At 39.6% G+C, this 24,872-nt stretch overlaps 1 protein-coding gene and 2 long non-coding RNA genes across 4 annotated transcripts; 2 read left to right on the top strand and 1 right to left on the bottom strand.

Moving 5' to 3' along the window:
- The first annotated feature begins 11,062 nt into the window (after positions 1-11,062).
- LOC149104415 (uncharacterized) lies at positions 11,063-14,435 on the top strand. The gene has a single exon (XM_089271186.1). It carries the CDS (start codon positions 11,437-11,439, stop codon positions 12,811-12,813), a length of 1,377 nt encoding a protein of 458 aa, XP_089127312.1. The 5' UTR covers positions 11,063-11,436; the 3' UTR covers positions 12,814-14,435.
- Positions 14,436-16,782: 2,347 nt separating this feature from the next.
- Positions 16,783-19,460, bottom strand: LOC149104414 (uncharacterized). The gene is made up of 3 exons (XR_016201136.1): positions 19,299-19,460; positions 19,084-19,144; positions 16,783-18,188 (listed from the first exon to the last, which is right to left on the bottom strand). It is a non-coding gene; the product is annotated as an uncharacterized LOC149104414 (long non-coding RNA).
- Positions 19,461-19,534: 74 nt separating this feature from the next.
- On the top strand, positions 19,535-24,303 carry LOC149104413 (uncharacterized). Of its 2 annotated transcripts, none has more exons than XR_016201135.1 (4): positions 19,535-19,788; positions 19,975-20,071; positions 20,956-21,214; positions 23,902-24,303. It is a non-coding gene; the product is annotated as an uncharacterized LOC149104413 (long non-coding RNA). The 2 variants fall into 2 exon arrangements; XR_016201134.1 differs by having other exon boundaries at positions 21,924-24,303.
- Positions 24,304-24,872: the final 569 nt, after the last annotated feature.

Raw genomic sequence — 24,872 nt, 5'->3', positions numbered from 1 at the left:
ATACTTTTCTAAATAAAACAAAACTCAAAAGTTATGCAAATTCAGTGAGGAAAAACACTGACCGGTAGTGCTTCAAATTGTCTGATATTCTAGCAAAAGACAGTTTAGTCAATGAATTGTAGGCTTACAGTTTCATTTTTGTGGGATCTACCAGCAATTTTGCATGAACACCGATCAAAAATCGAGAAAATTGCAATTCAGCCCCTTTGAAATTTGCAATGTAACGCAACACGCTAAAATAGGTAAGACCATTTTTGTTGGCTTGAGACAGGACAATCAAAGCCTATTAATGTCTTTTACATTTGAAAAGCTTTAAAATCTTTGTTGTTGATGTGCGAAATCGTGCATTAATAAGAGAAGATTGCCCAGTTAACCCGCCGAACGAAGTAAAAAAGGTCTCAATAGTATATACATATTGGAACGATGTTAGGGATTACAAGCTTTATGCCGTCGCTAGCCAGTAGGAGGCTATCTATTCCCACGAAAAGTTAATGTCGTATCGATAACCAAGCAAACAACGCACTTATCAAAGAAGAATCGGAGTAAGCTGGATGAGTTAGAGACGCCCCGCGCGAGTTCGTTCTTCAATACGGTGGAATCTGTGCCGGCACGCAGTTACGGTCATACCGCTCATACAGTGTAACAAGGATATCAAAAGCCACTAAAAGACCTTCGAGGTAAGCAAATACTTTAGGAATGATAAATAAATAAATAATTTCCGTAGTTTTAACGGTCACACTCTCAATGACTAGCCAGAAGCAAGGTAGTCCTGTTCTGGCCCTCTCCTTGTCACGCAACGTCGAGAGGGAGGGTCCCTCGCTCTCGGCTCTCTCCCGACGTTTCGTGACAGAGAAAGGGCCAGAACTGGACTAGTAGCAAGGGGAAAAAAATTGACGCGCGCAAGAATATCACCAATGTTGTATACACGCAATTTGCTTAATTACGTTTGGCCACCTTGTTGCAACATCCAACATCTTACAGGATACTTGTGTTTTCGAATTATTTCGTGTTAACTTATTTGAACTGAAAAGCTTGTTAAACCAGGGTCGAAGAAAGGCTCGTCAACTGAATGAGGCAGTAGTTGGTGATATAAAACGATCCACAAGACTACATGATAAAGCATGATAAAGAGTTGGTAGCACTGACTTTTTCAGAAGTGTAAACGACAACGTAGGTTAAAGATATACCGACATGTCATTGGCTACAAAAATGCTTCATGCTTCAGTGCTAAATAGCAATGAAAACCAACCGTGGCGTCACAAATTTGGTTTGTAAACAAGGCAATTTTTATCAGGAGTTTTTTCTCATCCCCACCCCAGCGTTGTCAATGCAATTCAACTCTTTTCTCTTCCTTTCTCGCCCTGCAAGTTGATCATGAAACTGATACTGACGTCTCTTTTTCCACCCCGATCAATGAGCTGAATGCAAAGGTAGGCTTTTTGTACTGGACGAAGCTTCAAAAGAAAGCGAACTGATAGCTGAATATCGCATAATTTGAAAAAGCGATTGAAGGTTGAGTTCTGGAGAAAGCTCCATCATCTTCTACAGATTTGACGCATCTGCCAAGTCCGTCACGTGCTCGCTGCATAGTAGCACCGCGGACTGCATTGTAAAGCTCTAGTACGCGTTGTTATTTGAGAAAGCTGAACAGTGCGTTTTAGCCGTCCCGAATATCCCTGCTCCTGCAGATTTGAATTGCTTCTGGGAGGAGTTATCTAAGCGCAAAGGGAATCTAAGAGCAACTGGTGGGGAAATACTTTGAACGCTTCAAACACTCCGTCACTTCTCCCGAAGCTGCATAAATTACTTGACCTTCGCCACAGATTGTCATTTCCAAGATTGTAGCATGGGCCAAGTGTATCATGCGTGACACAAAACAGGGAGAGTTAGGGAGTGATTAAGTTTGGTTCTACTCGTATTTTTTCGCTATTACAGGCAATTTCTAAGTTAAATACTATTTCTAAAGCGTTTCAAACGTTAAAGACATTAATAGGCTTTGATTTTCCTGTCTCAAGCCAACAAAAGATTTTTACCTATTTTAGCGTGTTGCGTTACATTGCAAATTTCAAAGGGGCTGAATTGCAATTTTCTCGATTTTTGATCGGCGTTCATGCAAAATTGCTGGTAGATCCCACAAAAATGAAACTGTAAGCCTACAATTCATCGACTGAACTGTCTTGTGCTAGAATATCAGACGATTTGAAGCACTACCGGTCAGTGTTTTTCCTCACTGAATTTGCATAACTTTTGAGTTTTGTTTTATTTAGAAAAGTATGTCTACTTAATCGGGGCTCAGTTCGGCCAGAAAACACAAGAAATAAAAATGAACACTATCTCTTGATTAAGGAAGAATCAATGTATACATTTAAAGTTGAGAACTTTTCACAGCGATGTAAACGACTGTGTAGCAAGAAGCTGAAAAGTGTAAAATTTCGGATTATCGCGAAGTGAAATCTGAGCTTTCGGTGCGATAACCGTTTCTCGTGAATTTCTGCCGTTATATTGGATATTTCAAAAAACTAACTTGATTTCCGTCAGTTACTTACCTAGGCCTTCAAACTGGCAAATTATGAGCAAAATCGATTTTTCGACCGTGGCCACGATTTCTTTGAGTTTTAGGGGCAATTACTCTTAATTATTCGCTCTGGAGGGACAAAGTCGGTGAGCATCAATGTTGATTACTTGCATTCTATATTGTGATGCCGTGCCCGGTTGTTAGATTAAAATGTTTTCACCACGGATCATATTTAGCTTTGTCCGGCGTCGCCAGAGACTGCTGTAGTCTTGGAGATCCGTTCTGTGCCGTCAAAGTTATGTTTCTTCCATCCTGAATTTGTTCGATATTTTCGTCTCCTGAGCTCGATCTTTAGGTTTATACCTCCTTGGTTCGTTTTGGCACAACATGATTTAAATTTAGCTAAATTTAGATGTTCACGTCTGTTGACTGTTTTGCGTCATGTATACATTTGTAAATTGGTTATTTGAGACATTTTTTCGCGCCAGTAAATTGAATTGCTTTGTTCTCTCTCATTCTTTCAAGCCAACCATTTCAAGGGGGCGGTAGAGCATAAACAATGGTGTGACTACAGGCGGATTTTTCTGCCCTCGCGCTTCGCGTGCGCTCGTGTATCGCGCTAAAGCCCGCTAATCTGCCTGTACTGCAGGCCAATTTAACATTGTCTCATGACTCAACTTTGCAGTTTGAAGCATTCAACATTCAAGTCCACGCAATTCAACATTCAACCTCATTGAACTTTCGAATGTGCATGTTTTCAATATTCAACAGCAAGCCAGTCTAGAGGTTACAGATCTTTTCACGGTCCATGGAGCGGAACTGAAATTCGTGGGAGGCAGTGAATGAGAGTAAACCAAAAGCGGGCCAACACGTATCACTCGGGCTCCGTCCACACTACGCCAGAGAAATCTAGAAACGGCGTTTTCACTCTGAAAACGCAACAAATGTTTTCAATCCATACTAAGCCAGAAAAAAATTCAAAACGCACCAATCACCGGCGGCAGAAACGCTTGGGTGCACCCCTGCATTGAGGATTAATCACATGACTATCTTAACGTCATCGTTTTCGAAAAGCCACGTTTTAAAAATGTTTTCCGTCCACTCTAAAACGCAAAACTAGCATTGTCAAATTTCTCCGCTTTCAAAAAACGTTTTGGTAAAGCTCCGTTATAGTGACAGATTGTTGTGGGCGGAAGGGCTTACCATACTCATTCAGTTGCAAAGTTAATTGTGTATGTTTATAGACATAAGTCGTAATAAACTATTTTTGAAAACAGTCCGCTGATTGGTTAAAAATCGTGTTTTCTATTTCTAATCAATGGTCGAAAAGAAGTTAGACTCGAATTTGAATTTCAAAATCAGATACCTCCTGACGACGGCTCATAATTATTCGTAGAAGCGAAAAAAGGAATTTGTTTTCATGCGTATGAGAGTGTTTTCATCTTTCCAGCAGACGCGAGAAGTTCCACACGGCTCTATCAGACACCGCGGAAATACGTTTTTTGACGTCACCGTAACTGGTCAGTGGTCATCACCATCAGGCTGTGCTGTCCATCGATCGATCAGTTCTCCGAGATTAGTATTTTGGTTCGTTTTAAGGTCGAAAATATCCTTGATACTTCTCGTTATTGGTGAGTTTGACGTCCTTAAATGGGTTTTTAATACTCAAACAATGTTCCGGTAATGAATCGGGGTACAGGGGAGTCATTTTGTGTGGAGTAATGTGTAGTTTGCTAACTCGAGCCTGGATCGTGTTGCTTCAGTCGCCCTCGCCTCAGAATTGTCGAAAACAACGATGGGTATCCAGCAAAGCAGAAGATTGGTTCTGTATGAAGCTTTTGCAAGGATTTTGAAGACTAGTTGGATTGCAAGTGTAATTTGCATGAAGTGGTTAAGGTACATGTAAGTCGGGACCGTTTTATTCACACTCACTTTGCGCCGACATGTGGTGCTTGTTCATTTGGATTATATTTCGCAACGCGTCAAAGAAACTTTGATAAGAATTTGTCTTTAAAGACTGGCTTGTTTGGCGTTTCTATCACCTTTCTGACTTTCTGCGCCTTTTGGAACAGGTGAAATAATTTTTTTGTACCTGCCGTTTGCTGTCAGAATAAAACATTTGTTCATTTCATTCACAAGATATTTCTCTATCATTAAAGATTGTTTAAGCCTACATTAACATATAATGGTGGCGTTTGCGAAGGGAGTAGAGATCGAAAATATTGTGATTTGTTGGCCGCAGCGAACGCTGGAAATACTGAAAACATTCAAGACCGCTTAATATGTTCGGTTCATAGACCATTTTTCCTCGCTTGAGGTCTTTTTTGTTTACATCGATTACATGTTGATAGTACATGGAAATTTTCAAGACCGTTTCCTTGTACATGTATGCACAGGTAACTAAATATTTTAAAATGCCCAAACACCTGAATTTGTTTACACGAAACCGCTTCCACTTATGGGATGTGGTCAAGTTTCACATCTTTTGATGCTGAAAAGACATTCAACATTTCAGAGAGGCAGTAATCAACTCTTCAATGAAACCCACTAGTTTATTTTGTTTACTCAGTCATTTGAAGAATTTCGATTTCTATTTCCCAATCTTACATGTGAGGTGTATCAACTGATATAAATAATTGACTGTTGTTTTTCCTTTCATTTAATTTAATTCACATGAGCTTTGCTCAATCACTACAAAATAATTTTTACATTGTATGTGCTTAATGAATCAGACATGTACATATCACGTGCTTTGAATCAATATGAAATTAATTATGATTCCCTTAGTCATAATATTGTATCATCCTCCCTTCTGTAAGATTCTTACTTAACTTGTAACCACTTTATTACAAGACATTATAGCATCTGATGGCAATAAATTATATAATTATATGTATTTATTTTTTTTCCTGTGATGTTTGGCTAACAAGTGGGTTTGTTTATGCCACTGTGTCTCTGAATTGGCTTACTGTCGTCTACAAACCATTGGTAATGTATCTGCGCTACATCCAACTCAGATACTAGACACAAAAGCATGTATTAAAGAACAGATACATTTCTTACAAATTAATATTTATTGCATTTAGTTCATCACTTAAGTTCTACAACATTGCTTTTCTCCAGTGAGAAATTTTGTGCAAAGTCTGAAGTTGTAAGTTGCAAAAACAAGTTCCATCAGTAGTTACAAATCACTTAAAATCAGGCTTTGGTACTGTAAACTGAATGGCAGAAAGCGAGGAAATTAGAAATTGTCTCAAATACACAGGTGATAAAAGAGATAAACTTGACTGAAGTCTACAGACTCCTTTTTTTAGGTTTAGGGTTAAGGTTAGGCCTAAGGGACAAGGTGGGAGGTGCGGTGGCCTTGTGGTTAGTGCGCTCAGCAATGGATCAAGCGGTCCGTGTTTGAGCCCTTGTCAAGGACATTGTGTTGTGTTTTTGGGCAAGACACTTGTACTCTCACGGTGCCTCTCTCCACAAAGGTGTACATATGGGTACTGGTGAATATAATGCTGGGGGTAACCCTGTGATCGACTAGCATCCTATCCGGCAGGGGGTAGTAGAAATACTCCTAGTCGGTTCATGCTACAGAACCCGAGTTAAGCCTGGCCTGATGGGCCACTTGGCTCTATGCAGACTTTACCTTTTACTTAGGGACAAGGTACTGCATCAAGTGGGGGAAGAGACAGTGGAGTCAGAACCTCCCACTTCCCATACCCTGTTCTCCCACTTCCCATACCTCTATCTCTTGACTCCCACCCTTGTTCGTCCTGCTCCTGTCCCCTGTAAATTAAGAGACCCAAAACACATCTTAGTCACTTAGCTGCACACCCCTTGGGCATTTCCTTTTCCTTCGTTTTCAGCCTTGCTACTCTTACCCATGTCTTTCAAATGAATGACCTATGACGTAACCACTGTCAAAGGGTTTCATTTTGGGCCTCATTTTGAGCCCAAGGGTGAATTTTTCTTTGCCCGTCGGCCTAGAAGTCTCTAAAGACACTAAATGAAAGTCAAGTAACATTTTCAGTTCTTGTTTTTGAAAGTATTTGAAGCCTTAATGAATGACAAAAATTAGCATTTTGCATTTCTCTCTGGATTTCTGCCCCCTATTCTCCCGGGCTCCCGCCCCATATTCTCCCGGGCTCCTGCCCCCTGCCTCTCCCCACCATCAACAGATGGCTGAATGTTCAGGAGAGGAGTTGCCATATGGAGAGCATTGGTCACTGTTCTCTCAGTTGGTGTTTTTACAGCATTGATGTTGTGGAAATCATCCATGGACAGTATCTAAAAGGATTTTTGCTGAGCCAAAATAGAAAAAAAATTACAATAGGAGAAGTTTTCTATTGGGAAATCCAGATAATAGTAATATGTAAACAAATATTAATCTTAGAAAGTTATACAGAGTCTCAGGCTCTAAGGTAATGTGGTCAGAAATTATCTGGGTGGCCTTACAATCAGAAGATTGCTGTGTGAATACAGGGGGGGATAGCCTATTTATAACTAAAAATGAAATTCATTTATTGAGTTTTAATTGAAAGGCCGCGTGCAAAAACGTCCCCTTGATTTTTTGGCTATTTTTGAAAGTGCTCAAAAATAGCCGAATTTTGGCATGTAGGCTTCGTTTTACCTGAGAAACATTGCTCTGTAGTTTTTTTCGCTGGGTTGCTCTTCGTTTTCGAGAAATAATGTATGCAAAAAAAGGCACATTTCCTAGCGGCATCTTTTTGTCGAACGCGAAACAAAAGAAGCCTTTTGTTTTGCTGGACAATGAAATCAACGAAGCGTCACATTAGCCGCTTGTTTTCGAGCCGATACAAGTATTGTATTCATAAAATATGGCTTTATCACTGGTGTTGCTTCGTTAGCACAAGTGATAAGGCGCTGAGTGGGCCGAATGTGCATATCTTTTGTCGTGAGTGGAGTTCGACACGACGTTAGGCCTTTTTTTTTTCCTGTTGATTTCTCCTTTTTCTTTCAAACCAAAACATTAAAATAGGCGCCGGACGTACAATCGATGCTGTTGTTGCTGAAATAAACCGTTCAAGTTCGCATCGAAATCCATCTTCGATTAATAAAATATGTATCGGAAGATTCGCCCATTTATCGATGCCGTCGTTGATAAACTTTTCAAGGCCTTTTTTTAAAGTGAAGTTTGAGCATTTGAGCGTGTAGCGTTTTCGAAAAGCGAATTCAATGAACTGAAAATCAGCGACCGCTAGTCGTTCGAGCCGATAAAAGCATTTTATTTATAAAATTAACAAAGTAATGGTTATGTTGTTTCCATAGCACAAGCGGTTAAGGCGCTGCGCTGCGCGTCGCGGTAAGGGGTCATTTTGGTGTGACACCGGTTCGACATTACGTCAGTCTCTTTTTTCCTGTGAATTTCTCCTCTTCTTTTTGAAACCAAAACATTAAAATAGCCGGGCGTAATATCGATGCTGCTAGTGCTAAAATAAACCGTTTCGAAATACACCTTCGATTTATAAAGTTCCATGTGTATCGAAAGATTCGCCCATTTATCGATGCTGTCGTCGATAAACTTTTCAAGGTCTCTTGTTAAGTGAAGTTTGAGCATTTGAGCGTGTAGCGTTTTCAAAAAGCGAATTCAATGACCTGAAGTCAGCGACCGCTAGTTGTTCGAACCGATACAAGTAATATTGTGACGAACGAATGCGTGACATTATTTGTTGTTGCGAAATCACCACGCTGTTGTAATAGGATCTAGTTTTTGTTCGGAGAATTGAGAAGAGAATTAAAACACGTGTGTATTTTCGTGAAGGATCTGTCCTTTATTTCGGCACGTTACATTGGTGGCAGCGGTGTAGGATTTGGCAAACGATAGTATGGCGCACTATAACGATGGTGAGGTTAATTTTGGCCCGCTGATTGACCTGAATTCCGAAGATTTAGCTCCAACTGAAAAGGATGCGACGACAATGGCGAAATCTCCTGTCCCGGTCGGCAGTAGTACTCCACATACTGAAAGGCACAGCAACGACGAAACCGTAGACCAAGTTTTAAAGGCGATTACGGCAATCAGCATTGGCATCGAGAAGCAAAACAGTGCCTTAGAAGATCGTTTCGGCGACCTTAGTAAACGCCTCGATGCCCTCGAAACAAAACAGCGTGACAATCGTGTTACACTGGGCACCAGTCCCCGCGATAGCGGTCTGGATTTGTTTAGCAACCACGAGGAGGTGCGTGTCAATGATTTGGCCCAAGTATTGCAACCTGGTTTGAGAGAATAAACACTTCTCAAGGTTGAGCGTCAGTTTCCTCTCCACTAGCCTGTCAAGGACTTCCTTAAGTCGCTGATCATGTTCCGCTTGGTTTCTCCCGATGACTAGAATATCGTCCATGCGGCACTTGACCCCCTCTATTCCAGAGAGCTCTTTATCCATCCTCTTCTGGAAATATTCGGGCGCCGATGATATGCCAAAGGGAAGACGCTTGAACATGTAACGGCCAAAGGGCGTAATAAAGGTAGTTAGCTTGGCACTTTCTGGGTTTAGGACTATCTGGTGGAACCCTGAGTTAGCATCGAGTTTGGAGAATACCGATCCTTCTGTGAGGCTTCCCAGTGTCTCTTCAACTGTTGGCATTTGATAGACTTCTCGGCGGACTGCTTGGTTAAGCCTTGTAAGGTCAACACATATCCTTACTCTTCCGTCGGCCTTTGGCACTACCACAATCGGCGAACACCATTCTGTCGGCTCGTCTATTGGTTCAATAACGTCCAGTTGCTCCATACGTTTGATCTCCTCCTGCACTTTCTTCATAAGTGGCAGTGGTATTCGCCTGGGAGTGGTCAGACAAAAGGGTGTGGCCCCTTCCTTCAGATGAATTGTATGCTCACCCTCCAGTTTGCCAAGGCCTTGGAAGAGCGTCGGGTACTACTTGACAATGTCCTCCTTTGTCCCTGATCGGAGTGGATGGTTAGCAGGCATCTGATTGACAGCTTTGACACTGTACGTCCCAGGAATTTCATGGATAAGGCCAAGACTTCGGATGGCAGGTACCCCAAGAAGCAGCTTGGATGCCCCTCTGACCACGTACACTCGTTCTTTAATGACTGTTTCAGCTAGGGAGAGGTTCATGACTGCACATCCAAGGGTCACCAGAGGAACATCCCCTGCTTCGACAAGTTCTCTGTCAGATTTTGAAAGCGTCCCATATGACGACTTGTAGATGGCCTCAGGCATCACAGACACTTGTGCTCCTGTGTCAATGCACCATGTCAGCACGTCTTGGTCTTGGATCTTGAGCTTGACATGCCATCCGGGGTCGGACCTCCCAGTTTGAGGGTTTGCAACTGGTTCTGCCATGGAAGTATTGGAACAAGTGGGTGCGGTAACCCCTCCCACGAATGTGGGGCTAAAGGCATCCTCAGTTTCGAGAACTTGGTTGACTGTTTTTACAGGTACACTCTTGCATATGACAGGGAAATGTCCCATTTTATTGCACTTGCTGCATCGTGTATCCGCAGCTGGGCAGTTCCTCCTTCCAGGAGGATGTCGGCGGTTGCAATAACCACAGTTCCGGCCACTCGTTTGGAAGAGCTTCCTCTTAGAGTCTTGCTGGGTCCTTTGCTCTGTATCTTGATCAGGGATACGGTCTGGCCTGTTCCCTCGCGGTGTGACACTCTCAATCTCTGAGGCTTTTGATTCTTGTAACTCACGTTTTGTTGCTTCCTTCAAAGACAGGATTTTCACTGCCTTTCCGAGTGAAAGGGCTGCTCCTTCGTCATAGAGTTTAAGCTTGTAGGTGTCTTCCTTGCAGGAAAAGGTGAGTTTGTCTCTAACTGCTTGCTCATAGAAATCGGCTGGAAACTTGCACTCGGCAGCTCTTTCTTTGACAGTCACGACCCACTAATCAAGGGTCTGTGTCGGCTCTCGTTTAAGGTGAACCCAAAATTTCTCTCGCAGCATGAGTTGAGGGTCTCGTTTTTGAAAGTATTCATCAAACTTTGCCATAACGGTCGCGTAGTTGTCGGGATTTTCGGCTGGAAGTTTTTCTTCTCCTCCGGCGGGGTCGTCACGCTCGGGTAAGAAGATGAAATTTGAGTAAATTTCCAAACACGGCTCGCCGATGTGGTTTAATAGCAGCCCCACTTTCATTTCATCAGGTTTCTTTGCAGCTCCAATTGCCTTGAGGTAAATTTCGAATTTTTGTTTCCATTTCCCTCACGAATGAGCGGGATTTCCCGTCGAAATTTCCAGCGGTACCGGCGGTCTGGCAAATGACACACTTTCCGCCATCTTGTTTGAAACCACGTGTAGAATTCGCGTGCAGTTTGACGGGTCAATTCTTCTATTCAATCCGTTCCTCCAACTGGTTTGATCTCAGCAGCTGTAGGCTAGTAGGACGATCTCGCTTCTGACACCATGTTGTGTCCGGAAAGGTACCAAGACAACAGACATTAACGCAACATGCTTTAATACGGTCGATTCCTACAGCTAGCACAATTCCTTCTCCCGCTATCGGTCAGCGGTCAGTTAGGACTTCATGTTACTACAGATGTCCTCAGAACACCGCTACAACAACACAAAAGCTGCTTAGTTTTAGCCTTAGCGCACATCGTAACGTAAATTGCCGCTGGCTCGCCGCTTGCGAGCATGAACTTTCACGAAACAACAACAATTTCACACCGTGTGCAAGTTCAGTTTGGCTTTGGCACAATATATAATATTAACTGAGAACTATCCAACAAATGAGCGGAGTTTAAAAGCTAAGTTTACAGTGTGCGCTCTAAGTTTTGTATCTTTTTGACTGTCGACAAGACTCGCTGCGATAACAATATAAAAGTTGCAGGCATTTTGTAGTTTTGTTAAGGTGTACCGCTGACCAGCAAAATACTGTATCACGCCCCAAAAAACGTATTTCCTCGGTGTCGCTCTATCATAATTAAAGACAAGGCTGCAATGAAACACAGACATTTCTCGACCTCGAATCGCTTTGCGTGGAAGCGAAGGTGTCAATTCGTCGCCCTATTGATTACCTTCAGTGGCATTCTTTTATGGACCTGTATCTACATGATTAACGAGAGCGACGAAACTGCCCTGTCATTAAACATCGCTGACAAAGCAAAGAAAAATCGTGATAACGCTTCCATGGCAAATTCTAGTCCATCGATCACGCTGTTCGTGAGGATGGCGGGCAAACTAAAACTACACAGGACTCGTTTTTACTGTGATTTTTTCAGGACTGCTGTTCTCTTCTGGCCCACATCGTTTGGGAAGACAGTCGTAGTTCTTGACGAAGAATCAGTTGCGGATCATGTTTACGCAAATAACCTAACAATTCAAATCAAACAACACTTTCCAGATCGCAAACTTGAGGTGGCCTTTGAGTCTTTACCCATAGACGCAAGTGTTTTAAAGTTCAAGGATTCTCACAAATCTCCGGGTTACAACCGCCAACTCTGGAGCAGTTTCTTCATTGATCTATACACAAACGACCGCATTGTAGCATGGATGGATACCGATGTTGCATTTCTGGCACCCGTAACAAAAGCAACCATATTTAACGGCTCAAGGATACGCATCCTGGGTTCTGAGTGCACTATGAATATCAGCTGGGTGCAAAAGTGGGCGAAAACTACCGAAATCGCGCTTGGGTTACCGATGGTCGCAGATTTTATGACGTATTTTCCTGTCTACATTTACCGCGACACTTTTGCACACTGCAGAGAGTACATTCTAAAGAGATTTAATACAAGTAACTTTGAAGAAGCCTTTCAGAAGATATATCATGGCGACAATTTGATATCACCTGTCAGTGTAGTGATTAGTTTCGCTTGGTTCTTCGAGAGAGATCGATACGACTGGAATCTAAAGATATGCAGTGAGCTGAAATTATACAATAGACGGCTCCCAATCGGCCACAAAATTACACCACAAGACACAGAAGATATTCTCTCCCAGCTCCAAACGGCTTTCCACGTGCCTCACGCAAAAGAGCCCCTTTTCCCAAACATCTTTAGCAGTTACTGTCTGTCACACGAGGCAGCGGGAAACCCACGGGCCATGTGCTCCAGTCATTCCGTTTCACTAGCCGATAGCTTTGTTCTTTTTTACCACGATCTTCAAAGGATCACTCCAGGTAAAACACCGTGCACTGGTAACAAGAAAACTGAACACTGTTTAAAAGTTCTAGATCGTCATTACAACCAAGTTGGGTTGGACATCAGAAAAGGACGCAAAATACAATGGGAGGATTTTGAAACGGTCGAAACCCTTGCAAAAGAACTTGACATTATATGCACAATGAAGGCAAAGGAAAAAAGACAGACTGATTAGAATTGATAACTTAGAGTCACAAGTGTGATTATGAAAATATCGAGGGACCCCAGACAGTATAAATCACATGTAGTAAAATTTTAAGACGTTCTCGGCTAAAAATAATATATAGATTTAGGCCAGCCTAAAAGCGGAGCTCCTCAGTTATTTTTCGGAATGTTGTTACTAATGAAAATAATCCAACATGTATGTGAGGTAAATTGCGAATGTTTTAATAGTTTCAGCCGGAACTAGGATTACATCAGCAGATCGAGGTGAAATATGGTGTGATTATGATATAAAGAGCCATGATTTCAAGGATTTCTGGAAAGCCACTAATAACAGAACTGTCTTCTGTGCTTTTTGGTGGCATTTCTTGTTCTTTCCTACTTTATGAAGAAAGACAAGGCATTGGTATTAATCATTATATTCTTCCTTAGTTAACATGGGGACTCTTACACAAAAGAAGTTTACCCATTTTTTTGTTGTGGGGGCTGATTGAAATGCAGTGGTTACAACATACTTAGTCCCTAAATCTCTACCAAATGAAATCTTGCAAAAATACCAAAACAGTACACATATGTGAAAAGTTGGAAAGTTTTGTTTTCTAACTTGTTCCCAAAGATACATTTAACCATATTCACTATTGCATGGAGTCTCCTCCTGCTGGAAGGGTTTGCAATAAGCAAAATCACTCTGGCATGAACGGTAATTATGATATTTTTCTGCTGATCATGAATAATTGCATAAGCTTCTAATAATAGTTTTATTATTCAATTTCAATGTGATTTGTTCTTTTTCTCGACTGAGATTGTGGACTACAGGAGCTGTTATTGGGTTCCATTAATTAATTTTGTTATGATTAAATTATACCAAGAATTATAAGTAAGCTAAGAGCATGTACACGTATTTTGTCTGTACTACACAACCAAATGCACTCAAAGGTTATCAGGCATAGGTATATTTGTCAGAAGAGCTCAGCATATCCAAGGTATGTTTTGATTGACACATAAGATAATTTACAGCAAAATGGATAAACAATACATCAATATCCTACATGCACCAAAGCCAGACATGGGGTTATAAGGCAATCATTTAAACAACAGATTGAAATAATTTATAAATTAGAGAACACTATTTGTACAACAGTATGGAACAAATTAACCTTATTGGACATTGCGAATGGCGAGGCTGTCTGTAGAATGTCACAAATTTCTCAACCCTTTCTTTCTACAAAAGTGCTAATCCTGCAACTTTGCTTAAGACCCAGTTCTCCATTTCGTGTTGGCAAAGTATCAATTTATGCCATGTCCAATGCGGATTATCACAAAATTGATTTAAAAGCTCAATAAATATCATTTTAAAGCCAAAAAGCCAATTATTTAAATAAAACATGAGTAAATTATCTCTAAGAAAAACTGATTAATTTAACAGGCACTTAAAATAATTAGTTAATGTATGTGTTTCTTAATAATGTAATGCAGTGTATCTGTCACAATGTTGCAGCTATGATATTACTACACACAGAATGGGTTGCAGACCTGAACCTCCAAGTCAGTTTATTCAATGAAATTGGTGCAGAATTTATAATCCCATCAAGTTTTCTGTAAATACAGAGAAACCAAATAAAGCGTTAACGTCAACCGATAAGGTGTCTTCGTTCAAATAATGATCACCTGCGACTGCACATACCGGTGTTTAGGACAAAGACCTACGGGGGACGCGCTTTTTCATCTTGTGCGCCAGCACTGTGGAATAGCCTCCCACTTGATGTGAGAAGTGCTCCATCAGTGGATACGTTTAAAACTAAGCTTAAAACGTTTTTGTTTAATAATTATCTTTAGTATTTCTATAAAGAATTTTAATATCTTATAATGAATTTTAGTATTTAATGAATTTTAGTATTTTATCATCCATTGTAAGTTAATATATTTTCGTTATATTGGTTTCGTTATCGTTTTTCTCATTTTTATTCTGTGAGAGCATTGAGATTTTTTAATGTAATGCGCTAGAAATAAATTATTATTATTATTATTAATCTTAAGTAATGATTTATTGGACTCTTTTACATGTATGTGCAGTATGTTCCATTAATATTGGGGATCTGTTAGAAGCTGCATCCATGATAAATTTATTTGTTACCGGGTGCATTTGTTTATAGAACTTTTCACAAATTAAGAGGCCCTGCGCCTAAGAAACGACCGATGATTTCCGGCTAAAAAATAAAATCGGCCGATTTTTATCTCCCAAGTAGAGGTTACCGAATACTATTTAAAAATGAATTTCTTTTCTTTCAGTTTCGCTTTAAACCAAAAATATCGAGCGGCAAACTTTTTCCGTCTGGTAGCAGCAAAATCAGGCCGAAAATAAGGCCCCGCTAAAAACTGTTCGGAAATTACTATCGCAACGCAAAATAATGAGAAAACTACACAGTGTTGAAGAAAAAGGCCTTTTAATGCAATATCATTCGATAAACATAAAAAAACTGCCGAACCGATTGAAAAATAAAGTTTCAAATATTGCATACTAAATTAGATGGAACGTTGGAGCTGATTTTAAAATAATTATTTCTCAAAAGTTCAACGCTTTTGAAAGCAGTCACGGTGATGAATCAGACATTGGAGGGATATACATCACGTTTCTGAAAAAACATTTTTCGGCCAAAGTATATTGACCTTGTACAAAGCGTTCAAAGTTACCGTGTTTACCGTTATCCTGCTACTTCGGCGAAACACTTCTCTTTTGCCAATACGGCCGTGGATAGCGTGGTAAACGCCACCTTAAACCTTGCTAGGCATTCCAAGACCATCCTGAGTAGAAGGACGTAGAATTAAAAGAGAAAGGAAGATTAAAAATACGCAGAAAAAGAAAATAACTCGAAATTACCATCTGCTAACGAAAGTTGAATGTGGAAAATGTCGTCGCGTGACAGCAGCCATTGACGTCATTTGTCTACACAGCGGCGGAATCCAAACGAATACACAAATAGGAAAACAATTTTTCCCGGCCAGAAAACGTTTAGTGGAGCAATGTTATGTTATTTTTCACAAATGATGGTCACTCAAAAAGAAATGGTTGGTGGCAGAGTGATATTTAGTCTAACCCTAGAACTAGTTAGACTAAACTGTCACTTCTTTTAGCTTGAATAAGGTTGGTCTGTTTACTATTAACATACAGTAACACTTAAAAAGTCTACAGTCTGCATTTTAACACCTGACCTGCAGTCCAAAGTCTGTGTCTTATACTGACCACATTGGAAAGCATGCCTTTTTGCAAAAAGCACCATTTTGAGAAAACACATGAAAACTGTACCATCCCTCCTTCCCCAATAGTAAGTTTAAGCCTCGTTCCAAGCAAATACTGTATACCATCTCTCCTAGATACTTTTAAGGAGAAGGTTCAGTAGCCTACACTGCAACAAAATTCTACTGATTCATATTGTGTTCCAGATAAATTCCATACCCTTGCAGACCATGCCACCAAATTTTGTTTACTCCCTCCCCCAACTTCCAACCATCTTAAGGGGTCACCACCTTACTGTGGAGGGATGGTTTTTGTATCCATGACCCAATGAGCTATGTCAGCTGGAGTCTTGTACTTCTGGTAGGTTGAAGGATAGGGACCAGACAAATTGTGATCACCCGGCTTTCTAGGTTTGGTGTTGGGCTGAGGGCTGATAACCCACTACTGCAGAAATTAAGACTGTAGCAAATACAGAAGATATTCAAATCTCTATCAACATCAGTGAAGCAACAAGGGCTCATATCATAACACATGCATTTGGAGCAAACCCCTTCCTCTGAACACCCCACTGAAAATGCCAGTTCACCTTCATACTTTCCTTTTCAAAATTTTAAGTTTCGAATTCTCTCCCCCCCCCCCCCCACCCCCCCACTCCTCAGAATTTCCATTGACCTCCCTTGAGGTGGATATGGTTATCTTCTGGCAACACAATTCACTTTTTGGTAAATTAATCAGATCAGGCAATGATGTCTCAGCAAAATGTTTATCTGATTAAAATGCAACTTAGAGATTTGCAATTCCAAAATAACTACATGTAAAAACTATTGTTACGTTAACCTCTCCCATTCTCAAACAAAGAGACCAAACAAGCATGACTTGAATTGTTTCATTAAAGACACCCCCCAAATATAGAAAACTAAACTGAAATAAAAATAAAATCCAACACAAACACACAAGCAATGAGCATCATTAAAAAACTGGATCATTGGATAATGCAATTTGAGAGTTTTCATTGTTTTAGCCATCAGGGGTTATGAGCCATTATACCATGCTCTACAAAATAACATGGGAAGCGTATGCATGATTTTTTGAGCATTTTCATTGTTATTTAAGTCTAGTTTTCTTTATTTTGGGGGCCTTTTTAATAAAACAATTATTCTACTCGTGCCTGTTGGATATGAGAAGATTAAAGCCAACTCAGCGCTACGCACCTTGTTGGCTATCTATTATCTCATATCCAACACGTTCTCGTGGAATAATTGATAATTATTCACTCCCTAACAAGTGAATGATGCGTGATCCAAACAATAACAAAATGGCCAGCGAAAACTTATGTTCCGCCAGTGTTTCTGAAACTGAAATCCTGAGAATACAAGAAGATACTGTACCAGAAAATACAAAAAAGTCTTCAAAGTTTTGAATTTTCAATTTTCATTTCAAGTGAAAATGAAAACTTTGATTGAACAATGAAATTGTTTTGCAAACATACTTTTCATTTAGATTGCTGATTTGAACAGTGTTAAAAGACCATTTGGCTAGATTGTGATCAACAAGGACTTTATCGCAGGTTAACTACACTTGCCATGTTAGAAGATTCTGTAAAGAATTGTGCACATCTTCATGCCGCTTGCATGTTTTCCACGCATGAATTGAGAGGTCAATTAAACTATCTTTTAATGGTTTCCTTTTCATCTGTTGTTGAGATCACTTTGTACACATACTAAAGACTTGTCAATCTCAGTAAATAACAGCCACTATTCACCTCCATTGCAAAGAATAATTGTTAAATATCGCATAGACTTCCACACCAAAATATTATGATCTACAAATTTTTAAGAAGTCAAATCCCAACCAAGTTGTTTACCAAACTATAATTTTTCTGTCTTTAAACATTTTACTTTATTCATTACTGGGAATTCTGAAATACTTGTTCCATGCATTTGGTTCCTTAATTATCCCTTTTATTATTCCTTAACCTTTTTATGAAAGGGGACATATCATATAGTATCCTCTCCAAGGAAGATGGCATTCATTTCATCCATGAAAAAAACTTCAATCTTCAAGTTGATGTACATGGCCACGTCACACTGTCTCCAGCCAGAGAATCAAGTAATTGAAAGAGAGGAGGAGAGCTGTGAAAATCTGAGGTCTAACTGTCTAAAAAAAGAGGAAAAATGTAAAATTAAATTAAGCTATACTTTGGCTTCATCCTTGAATACTTATTACATTGCAAGAAGAAATGTCATTAATTTAGTATCTGCACTATTCATACATTATACAATACTGCGTAGAGCATTGAAGACTACACAACTTCTTTCAACCTATAATTATTGTGAATACCTCAGTCATTTTGCTAGCTTTGTAACTGGGAAATTTAAATCATGAAGTACAACAAAAGGATTGTTACTTCTTGAGGTTTCACTCAATAAAAAATAAATAAAAATATTTCATTAACCTCATCATCATCAGACTAATTAAACCCAAAAAAGTCTGCCTTTAGGTCAAAAAATAATTTTACAAGATAACTTTTAAAAACTCTTCCAAAACCACGCAATTAGTCCATTCAATAACAACAAAACAAAAAACTTAGTGTGCGTCTGTCATATTAGATTCTTGCACCGCTGCAAGAACTTTGAAATTGTAGACAACACAAGCCAGAGGATATATCCAAACGTAGAAAGAAATGTGTCACCTTGAATAGTATGCTGATATCCGGACTGAACATCAGTTGGCTACGCTTTTAAAACATTCATTGCATGTAAGATTTATATCCTTAAATCTAAAAAATTAAGCTCATTTACGGTACAGTGTCACCGGTTTTCGTCACTTATTTATATGAACATGGCAGACAAAAAACCTAACGGGTCTCTTCCCAGAGGCAAGTCGAGGTATGACGGGTAATTCAAATGATAGCGAACAAAATATTCAACTTTTAAAATGCAGACTCACCGAGCCAAAAAGTTTCCGAAGCCACACACGAACTAGAAAATGTTGCCACTTGCAAAAATCAACCATTTACGGAAGGAAAGGAAGGAAAACTTGGCTTACCTTTCAACATAGCTTTCCATTATGCTGCGTTCATTGTGTTAAGCCATCTGTACACCGATATCTGCAGCAGAAGAGTATTGTAAATAAACTAAGCAGGTGCTTCGATCTGTTAGGCACAAAATGAACACGACACCAACGGACAAAAGAAATCACAACACAAAGAACAACACACAAAGAAAGCGAAAAAACCAGGCTAACATTTGCAACATACTTACTTTTGCTTGATTCGCATTCTCTGCGACAAGTAGAAGTTCTAACTGGGTAAAAATCCACAATATTTCTTGCTGTTCGATGCTCCCGCTTGTAAAATGTTCAGGTTCAGACATTTTCGAAACTCGTTTGCAGCCGCAAATTGTCAGCGGCAAGCGCTTGAGGATGCTCCAAGACAACGGATTTTTCAGCCAATCAGCGGTTTTTCCGCCGTGCAACCTTCCTGTGGTATATGTTCGTCACGACACGAGCGTTTCATTCTTGGGCTGCCAGATCCACTTGAAGCCCGCGTTATAACTTTGCAGCGGTAGATTTTGAGATGAGTCCGCTGGTCGTAATTGCGTTTTGCGTTCCATCACGTGTAGACTAGTGAGAGCAAAGTTTTTCGATCTGTGGTTACGTGTCCGCTGTTTTTTTTCCATTTGTGATAAATTTCGACGGTATGTGTGGCGAATATGCTATAAAGGTCATCGTTGGAAACAGGTCGATATACTGGTAAGTTCTGGGTTTTTTTTTTATTTTAGTGGAAACTTTAACAGTTAGCAGTTTCTTCTCGTCGTTTTACCAGAAGCTTGATTTCGCGCCTGACAGTCTTTGTCTACGTGTTGTTTGCGATCGCTCAAAAATGATAGGGTTGCCTCAGTCCAATTTTACATTGAAAAGTCTTATTGGTTTCAACAGAATGCGTTTGTCGAGTGCAAATGTTTATATTGGACCTTATTCACCAGTGAAATGACTCAGAAGTGGATGTACTGGAAGGTGACAAAGGATCCGTCAGGTATCCGGTCGTTTCGCCAACGAGTCGTTTCGCCAACGACTCGTTCGCCAACGTCTTAGGTCGATTCGCCAACGTCCTAAGTCGTTTCGCCAACGTCCTACCGGTCAATTCGCCAACGTCATATATCCAATACTAACGAAAAAAAAAGCTGCTTATTGATGTTTGGAATGCAATCCTGATCCTTGGGTGATCCTTGGGTCAAGAAATTTTAAGTCACTGCCAGTTTCGCTTGACTGACTTAAGATCAATTTGCATGTTTCTGATAGTTTCACAAGCCGGCTCGTGGGCGCTACATCGCGGTAATTTTCACGGTGAAAATTGACTGTTGAATACCAAAGTCGATGGCTTCCAAAAGTTTGATGGCTTCCAATTCGCGGATAATGCATTACGATGTAAATTAACATTATATCTTTTCCTTCTTCAAAAGCAAACAGAGTTTGTTTTCATTTTCCAGCCTTTCCAGTTGTTTACGCAAGTAACTCTAGGTAAGGGAATGAAATAAATGACAACAGACACAAGTGAAGGTAAACTTTAAACTTTTATTTAGACGTTGGCGAATTGACTAGTAGGACGTTTTCACCGTGAAAATTACCGCGATGTAGCGCCCACGAGCCGGCTTGTGAAACTATCAGAAACATGCAAATTGATCTTAAGTCAGTCAAGCGAAACTGGCAGTGACTTAAAATTTCTTGACCCAAGGATCACCCAAGGATCAGGATTGCATTCCAAACATCAATAAGCAGCTTTTTTTTCGTTAGTATTGGATATATGACGTTGGCGAATTGACCGGTAGGACGTTGGCGAAACGACTTAGGACGTTGGCGAATCGACCTAAGACGTTGGCGAACGAGTCGTTGGCGAAACGACCGCAATTCATCCGTCAGAACGACACCCGTTTCTCATTCTCCTAGATTGGCTCATCGAGGATTGCTGTCCATTAAACCCTTACACTCAAAAGAAGATTACATACCGGATTTCAGTTTGCACCAATCTCGATTGTATGAGAGTGGAATTTTTTTCAGTATCTGCAAGACGATTTCGAGGTTTTACCGCGTTACGGTTTTGTATAACACCCTAGATACGGCGGTACTGATTGTTGGCGCTTTCCACCAACCTAGCGGAGAACTTTGACAGTTGCCTCAGGTTGGTTTTTATTTTTTTGTGTAGTTTATTTGTTTCATTGATGAAATATTATGATGATTATTTAACCACGGACCTATGAGTATTAAACGGTTAACTCAAAGGTCATGGTACTCTATTTACGGTATTAAACTCTTGACAGGACGACGTCAAGGGGTAGATTGTTCACTGTATACTGTCATATTTAAATGTGTCGAACTTCACTGTAAATTAAGTTGATCAGCAGATTCTCGAGCTGTCAATTGCGAATATTTCGATCAAGTGTTCTCTTTTGTCAGACATTTTCTTGACCACAAATTTCCCACTCTTTGCTTGATGCTGAGTCGGCCGGTCGCGTCCTCAAAAAGCGCGGGAATTTTGCCGCGCGTGTTGCAATTTTCCGGCTCAATGGTTACGACTTGTTTGGTTTCTTGCGGAATGCCAAAACAAAGGTAGTGCATTGAATTGTCGGGTTTTGCTTTGTTTTGCTTTTAATAAATGTTATTTTCAAGGCAATTGGCTTCAGCTGCTAGCTAAATATATTCGTTTTTCTATGTTTGAAGAAGCACAGTGGTTCGTCGGTCAAAACCGAGAGGTGTTGTATGGCCAGAAGTAGATGAGGAGGAAAAAAGTAGCTTGCTTTCGCCAATTCAGTTTTTCCTGATTTGGTTTCATCATTAAAAAAAGGAGACACTTAAGGAACTTTTGGTCTTAAAAAATTAATACATTTCAGAAGCCCAGAAGAAAAAAGACACCAAGAGGAAGAAGAATTGAGAAGAAGGGAAGAGTTAAAGGAAAGAGTGGAAAGAGAAAGGCTAAAGAAATTAACCAAAAAAAGAAAATAAATTTGTGAAATCAAATTTGTCAAATGACAATAAATTTGTAAACAACTGATCCATACAGCTGTAACTGTGGCTTATTGTGTTGTGCAAGCCTCTCCCAAAATAATCGCCCCTTACAAGCCATTTGACCATTCATAACTCAAAGCAATTACACTTAGCCAGTACAAAACTCTGGAAAACTTACATGAGCAAGTCATGACTGGTTTTGGTTTTATCTCTGATTTGTTGAGAAAGTGGTGCAAGTTTTTTATGCCAATCTTTATAGCTTGACGCACTTAGTGAGCTCTGTATCGTGCGACAAACACCGCAGCTTTGTTTACAAATGAGATCAACAGTTTTGTGGTGATGTTTTTAACATTGAAAGGAGGCTGTGTTACCGGTCAAAGAAATTCTCGCTCTCTGGTTGGCTATTAAACTTGTGAAAAAAGTTTGTTGGGTGGCTACACAAAGGCGCATCGCGCTGTAAGCAAATGAATGAAAAACTTCAGTAAATGCAAATTACTTTCCCCACTCAAGGGAACGTTACTTCACCGGGAATTGTGCAACTTGTTAAGATTACTTGTGCAATATTGATTAAAATGAAAAGTGCAATTTTATTCCCAGACAAAGATGTGCTATAAAGTCTCCAATGAAATCGCTTTAATACACATTTGCATGTCTGTAAATTTTTCCATATTTAGCAGTGTTTTGCACCATGATACAACCGTCCCTCAGGTTTTAATAAGACGACAACATGGAACTATTTATATGCTTATTTCAACTAACACTTTCATTTAATTGTCTATTTGTTGAGATCTCTTATTTAATGCCTTATATTAAGTATAATTTTGAAATAGCAGTAGCAACTGCAGTAAACAAGGAAACTAGCTTCGTAGATGTACATTTAATGTAAAAATCCTACAATTAGGTTAAATAATACTGTGGTATTCTGTGGTAATTGCAGTAGTTAAAGTGCTTATGTACATTTATCATTTAAAATATTAACGTAATACCAATGATGAAGCACTGCATAACATTATTATACACCAGGGTGCTACTATGGTCCTGCGTAGACAACTACATTTTCTTATTTCTGTACATTGCGTACTGGCCATCAAAATAATCATGCCTTACATGTAAATGCCAATTCTCTAAAAGAATAGTTAAATGCCAAACCAGTTAGTGGCAATTTCCCTAAATGAGAGAAATGGTTTTGATTGTGTGATACTATACCCCTAGGCCCTACGTGGTGTAAGGGAAATTGGTTTTCTATACTACTGCAGTTTTCTGTTGTTACAAGATGTGTTAACATTTATGACATACAAAAATTAAGCAAATCCATAATGGCACATATTGATGTGAATTATGTGAAAGCACTGAATGATGTGGATGGCACTTTTTGTGGAGCAGGCTAAACTAGGCTTCTTGGATATGATTCGTGATGTACTAATTTGAAGATAAATCCTCGGTAAAAGGTTTTCAGAAAAGTATATTATAGAACCAATGTAATATTGGTAAATAGTATTGGCAAATAGTATTGTATTGTATTCTTGTGTTTTCATGTTATTGTATTGTGTGACTTACATTGCACTTGTTGATTTACATGTATGATAAAGTTCTCCTCATGATCAGCTATAAATTAAGACTTAAAGTATATTGCTACTGCCTGCATCACTATAGCTACAGGAACAATTATTACAGTTTGAAAAAAAAAAACCAACATTTCTCCACATGTCAGCTGGTTACAGTTTATCTGAATCGTAGAATATTTTAGTGCAATATGCCTTAAGTCCCCATTTATTATGGAAGCTTGGCAACTTTTCGATTTTCAATATAGAAACTATTCTTCTGTTGTAATTACAATTGCATCTGATCTGTTTCTGTGTTTAGGTTTCCTGAAGTTTGTCAGAGTGGAGTTGCCTTTAAGCCACTGGCTCTTGACTACCAGTGCCAAGCGATCACATGTATTAATATTTTTGTGTAGTGGCATAAGTCCTTTCAAGCCTGTTGACCTCTGAGTGTATACTTTCTGAGCAGTGTTCAGCTTCCGTGCCCATGGTGTTCTTGGAAATGGCTTTCTCAGAGACATGGAAAGTCAACAGATGCAATTTTTGAAGCAAGTTGGTGTTTGGAAAGTTTATAGGAAACCAGTGACCAAAGCTAGCACACCGGACCGCAAGGAAGGCTACCTCATGGCGACAGAGAGGAGTACTGGGCATATGGGCTTTAAGCTATGCAACCTGAAAGAAGCTTATGTCAACTGTGATAATAATAAATTTCAGACAAACAGTGGGTTGAGCTTTTTTCCATTTTGATTTCAAAAATGTTACAGGCTGTTGTTTTTGTTATACTGTCTAGTATTAATACAGTGTAGATTTTAGGAAGGTAGGCAATCACTTTGTGTGAAATTATTTCTTTTTTATGTCTTTGGTAACCTGTATTAAATTTAAAAAATGTTTTGCAGAGCTGAGATAATGGTGAAACATACTAGCAAAAGTATGGCTCGGTGACATAACAACACAAGTTGACTAGGCTTGCTCAACACAACAACTTTATTCTCTAAGCATCTTGGGTAATACAACAGCTTAACACAACTTCCGGTTACGAATATATTACACTGCTTTCCCCCAGATTTTCAGGATGCACTTATACCCAAGACATAGTGATAACCTACAGTTACAGGTTAAGTTTAACAACTGGTTTTCTAATCCTTTGAGATCTTCGCAAAACTGTAGGTGGACTACTTACAACTAAAGGAGATACAACAGTATCCTCGTTTTCAGGCAGATCTACATGTGGTTCAGAAGTACTATCGAGAGGATTCACATTATCATCATTTATTTTCTGACCACTTGATTCAG

Source organism: Orbicella faveolata, unplaced genomic scaffold, assembly GCF_042242905.1.
Source record: "Orbicella faveolata isolate gen_17 unplaced genomic scaffold, um_ofav_v1 contig_34, whole genome shotgun sequence".
Taxonomy (NCBI): Eukaryota; Metazoa; Cnidaria; class Anthozoa; order Scleractinia; family Merulinidae; genus Orbicella; species Orbicella faveolata.
The sequence above is the reverse complement of the archived record's forward strand: the minus strand, read 5'-3'. Positions and strand labels throughout refer to the sequence as shown.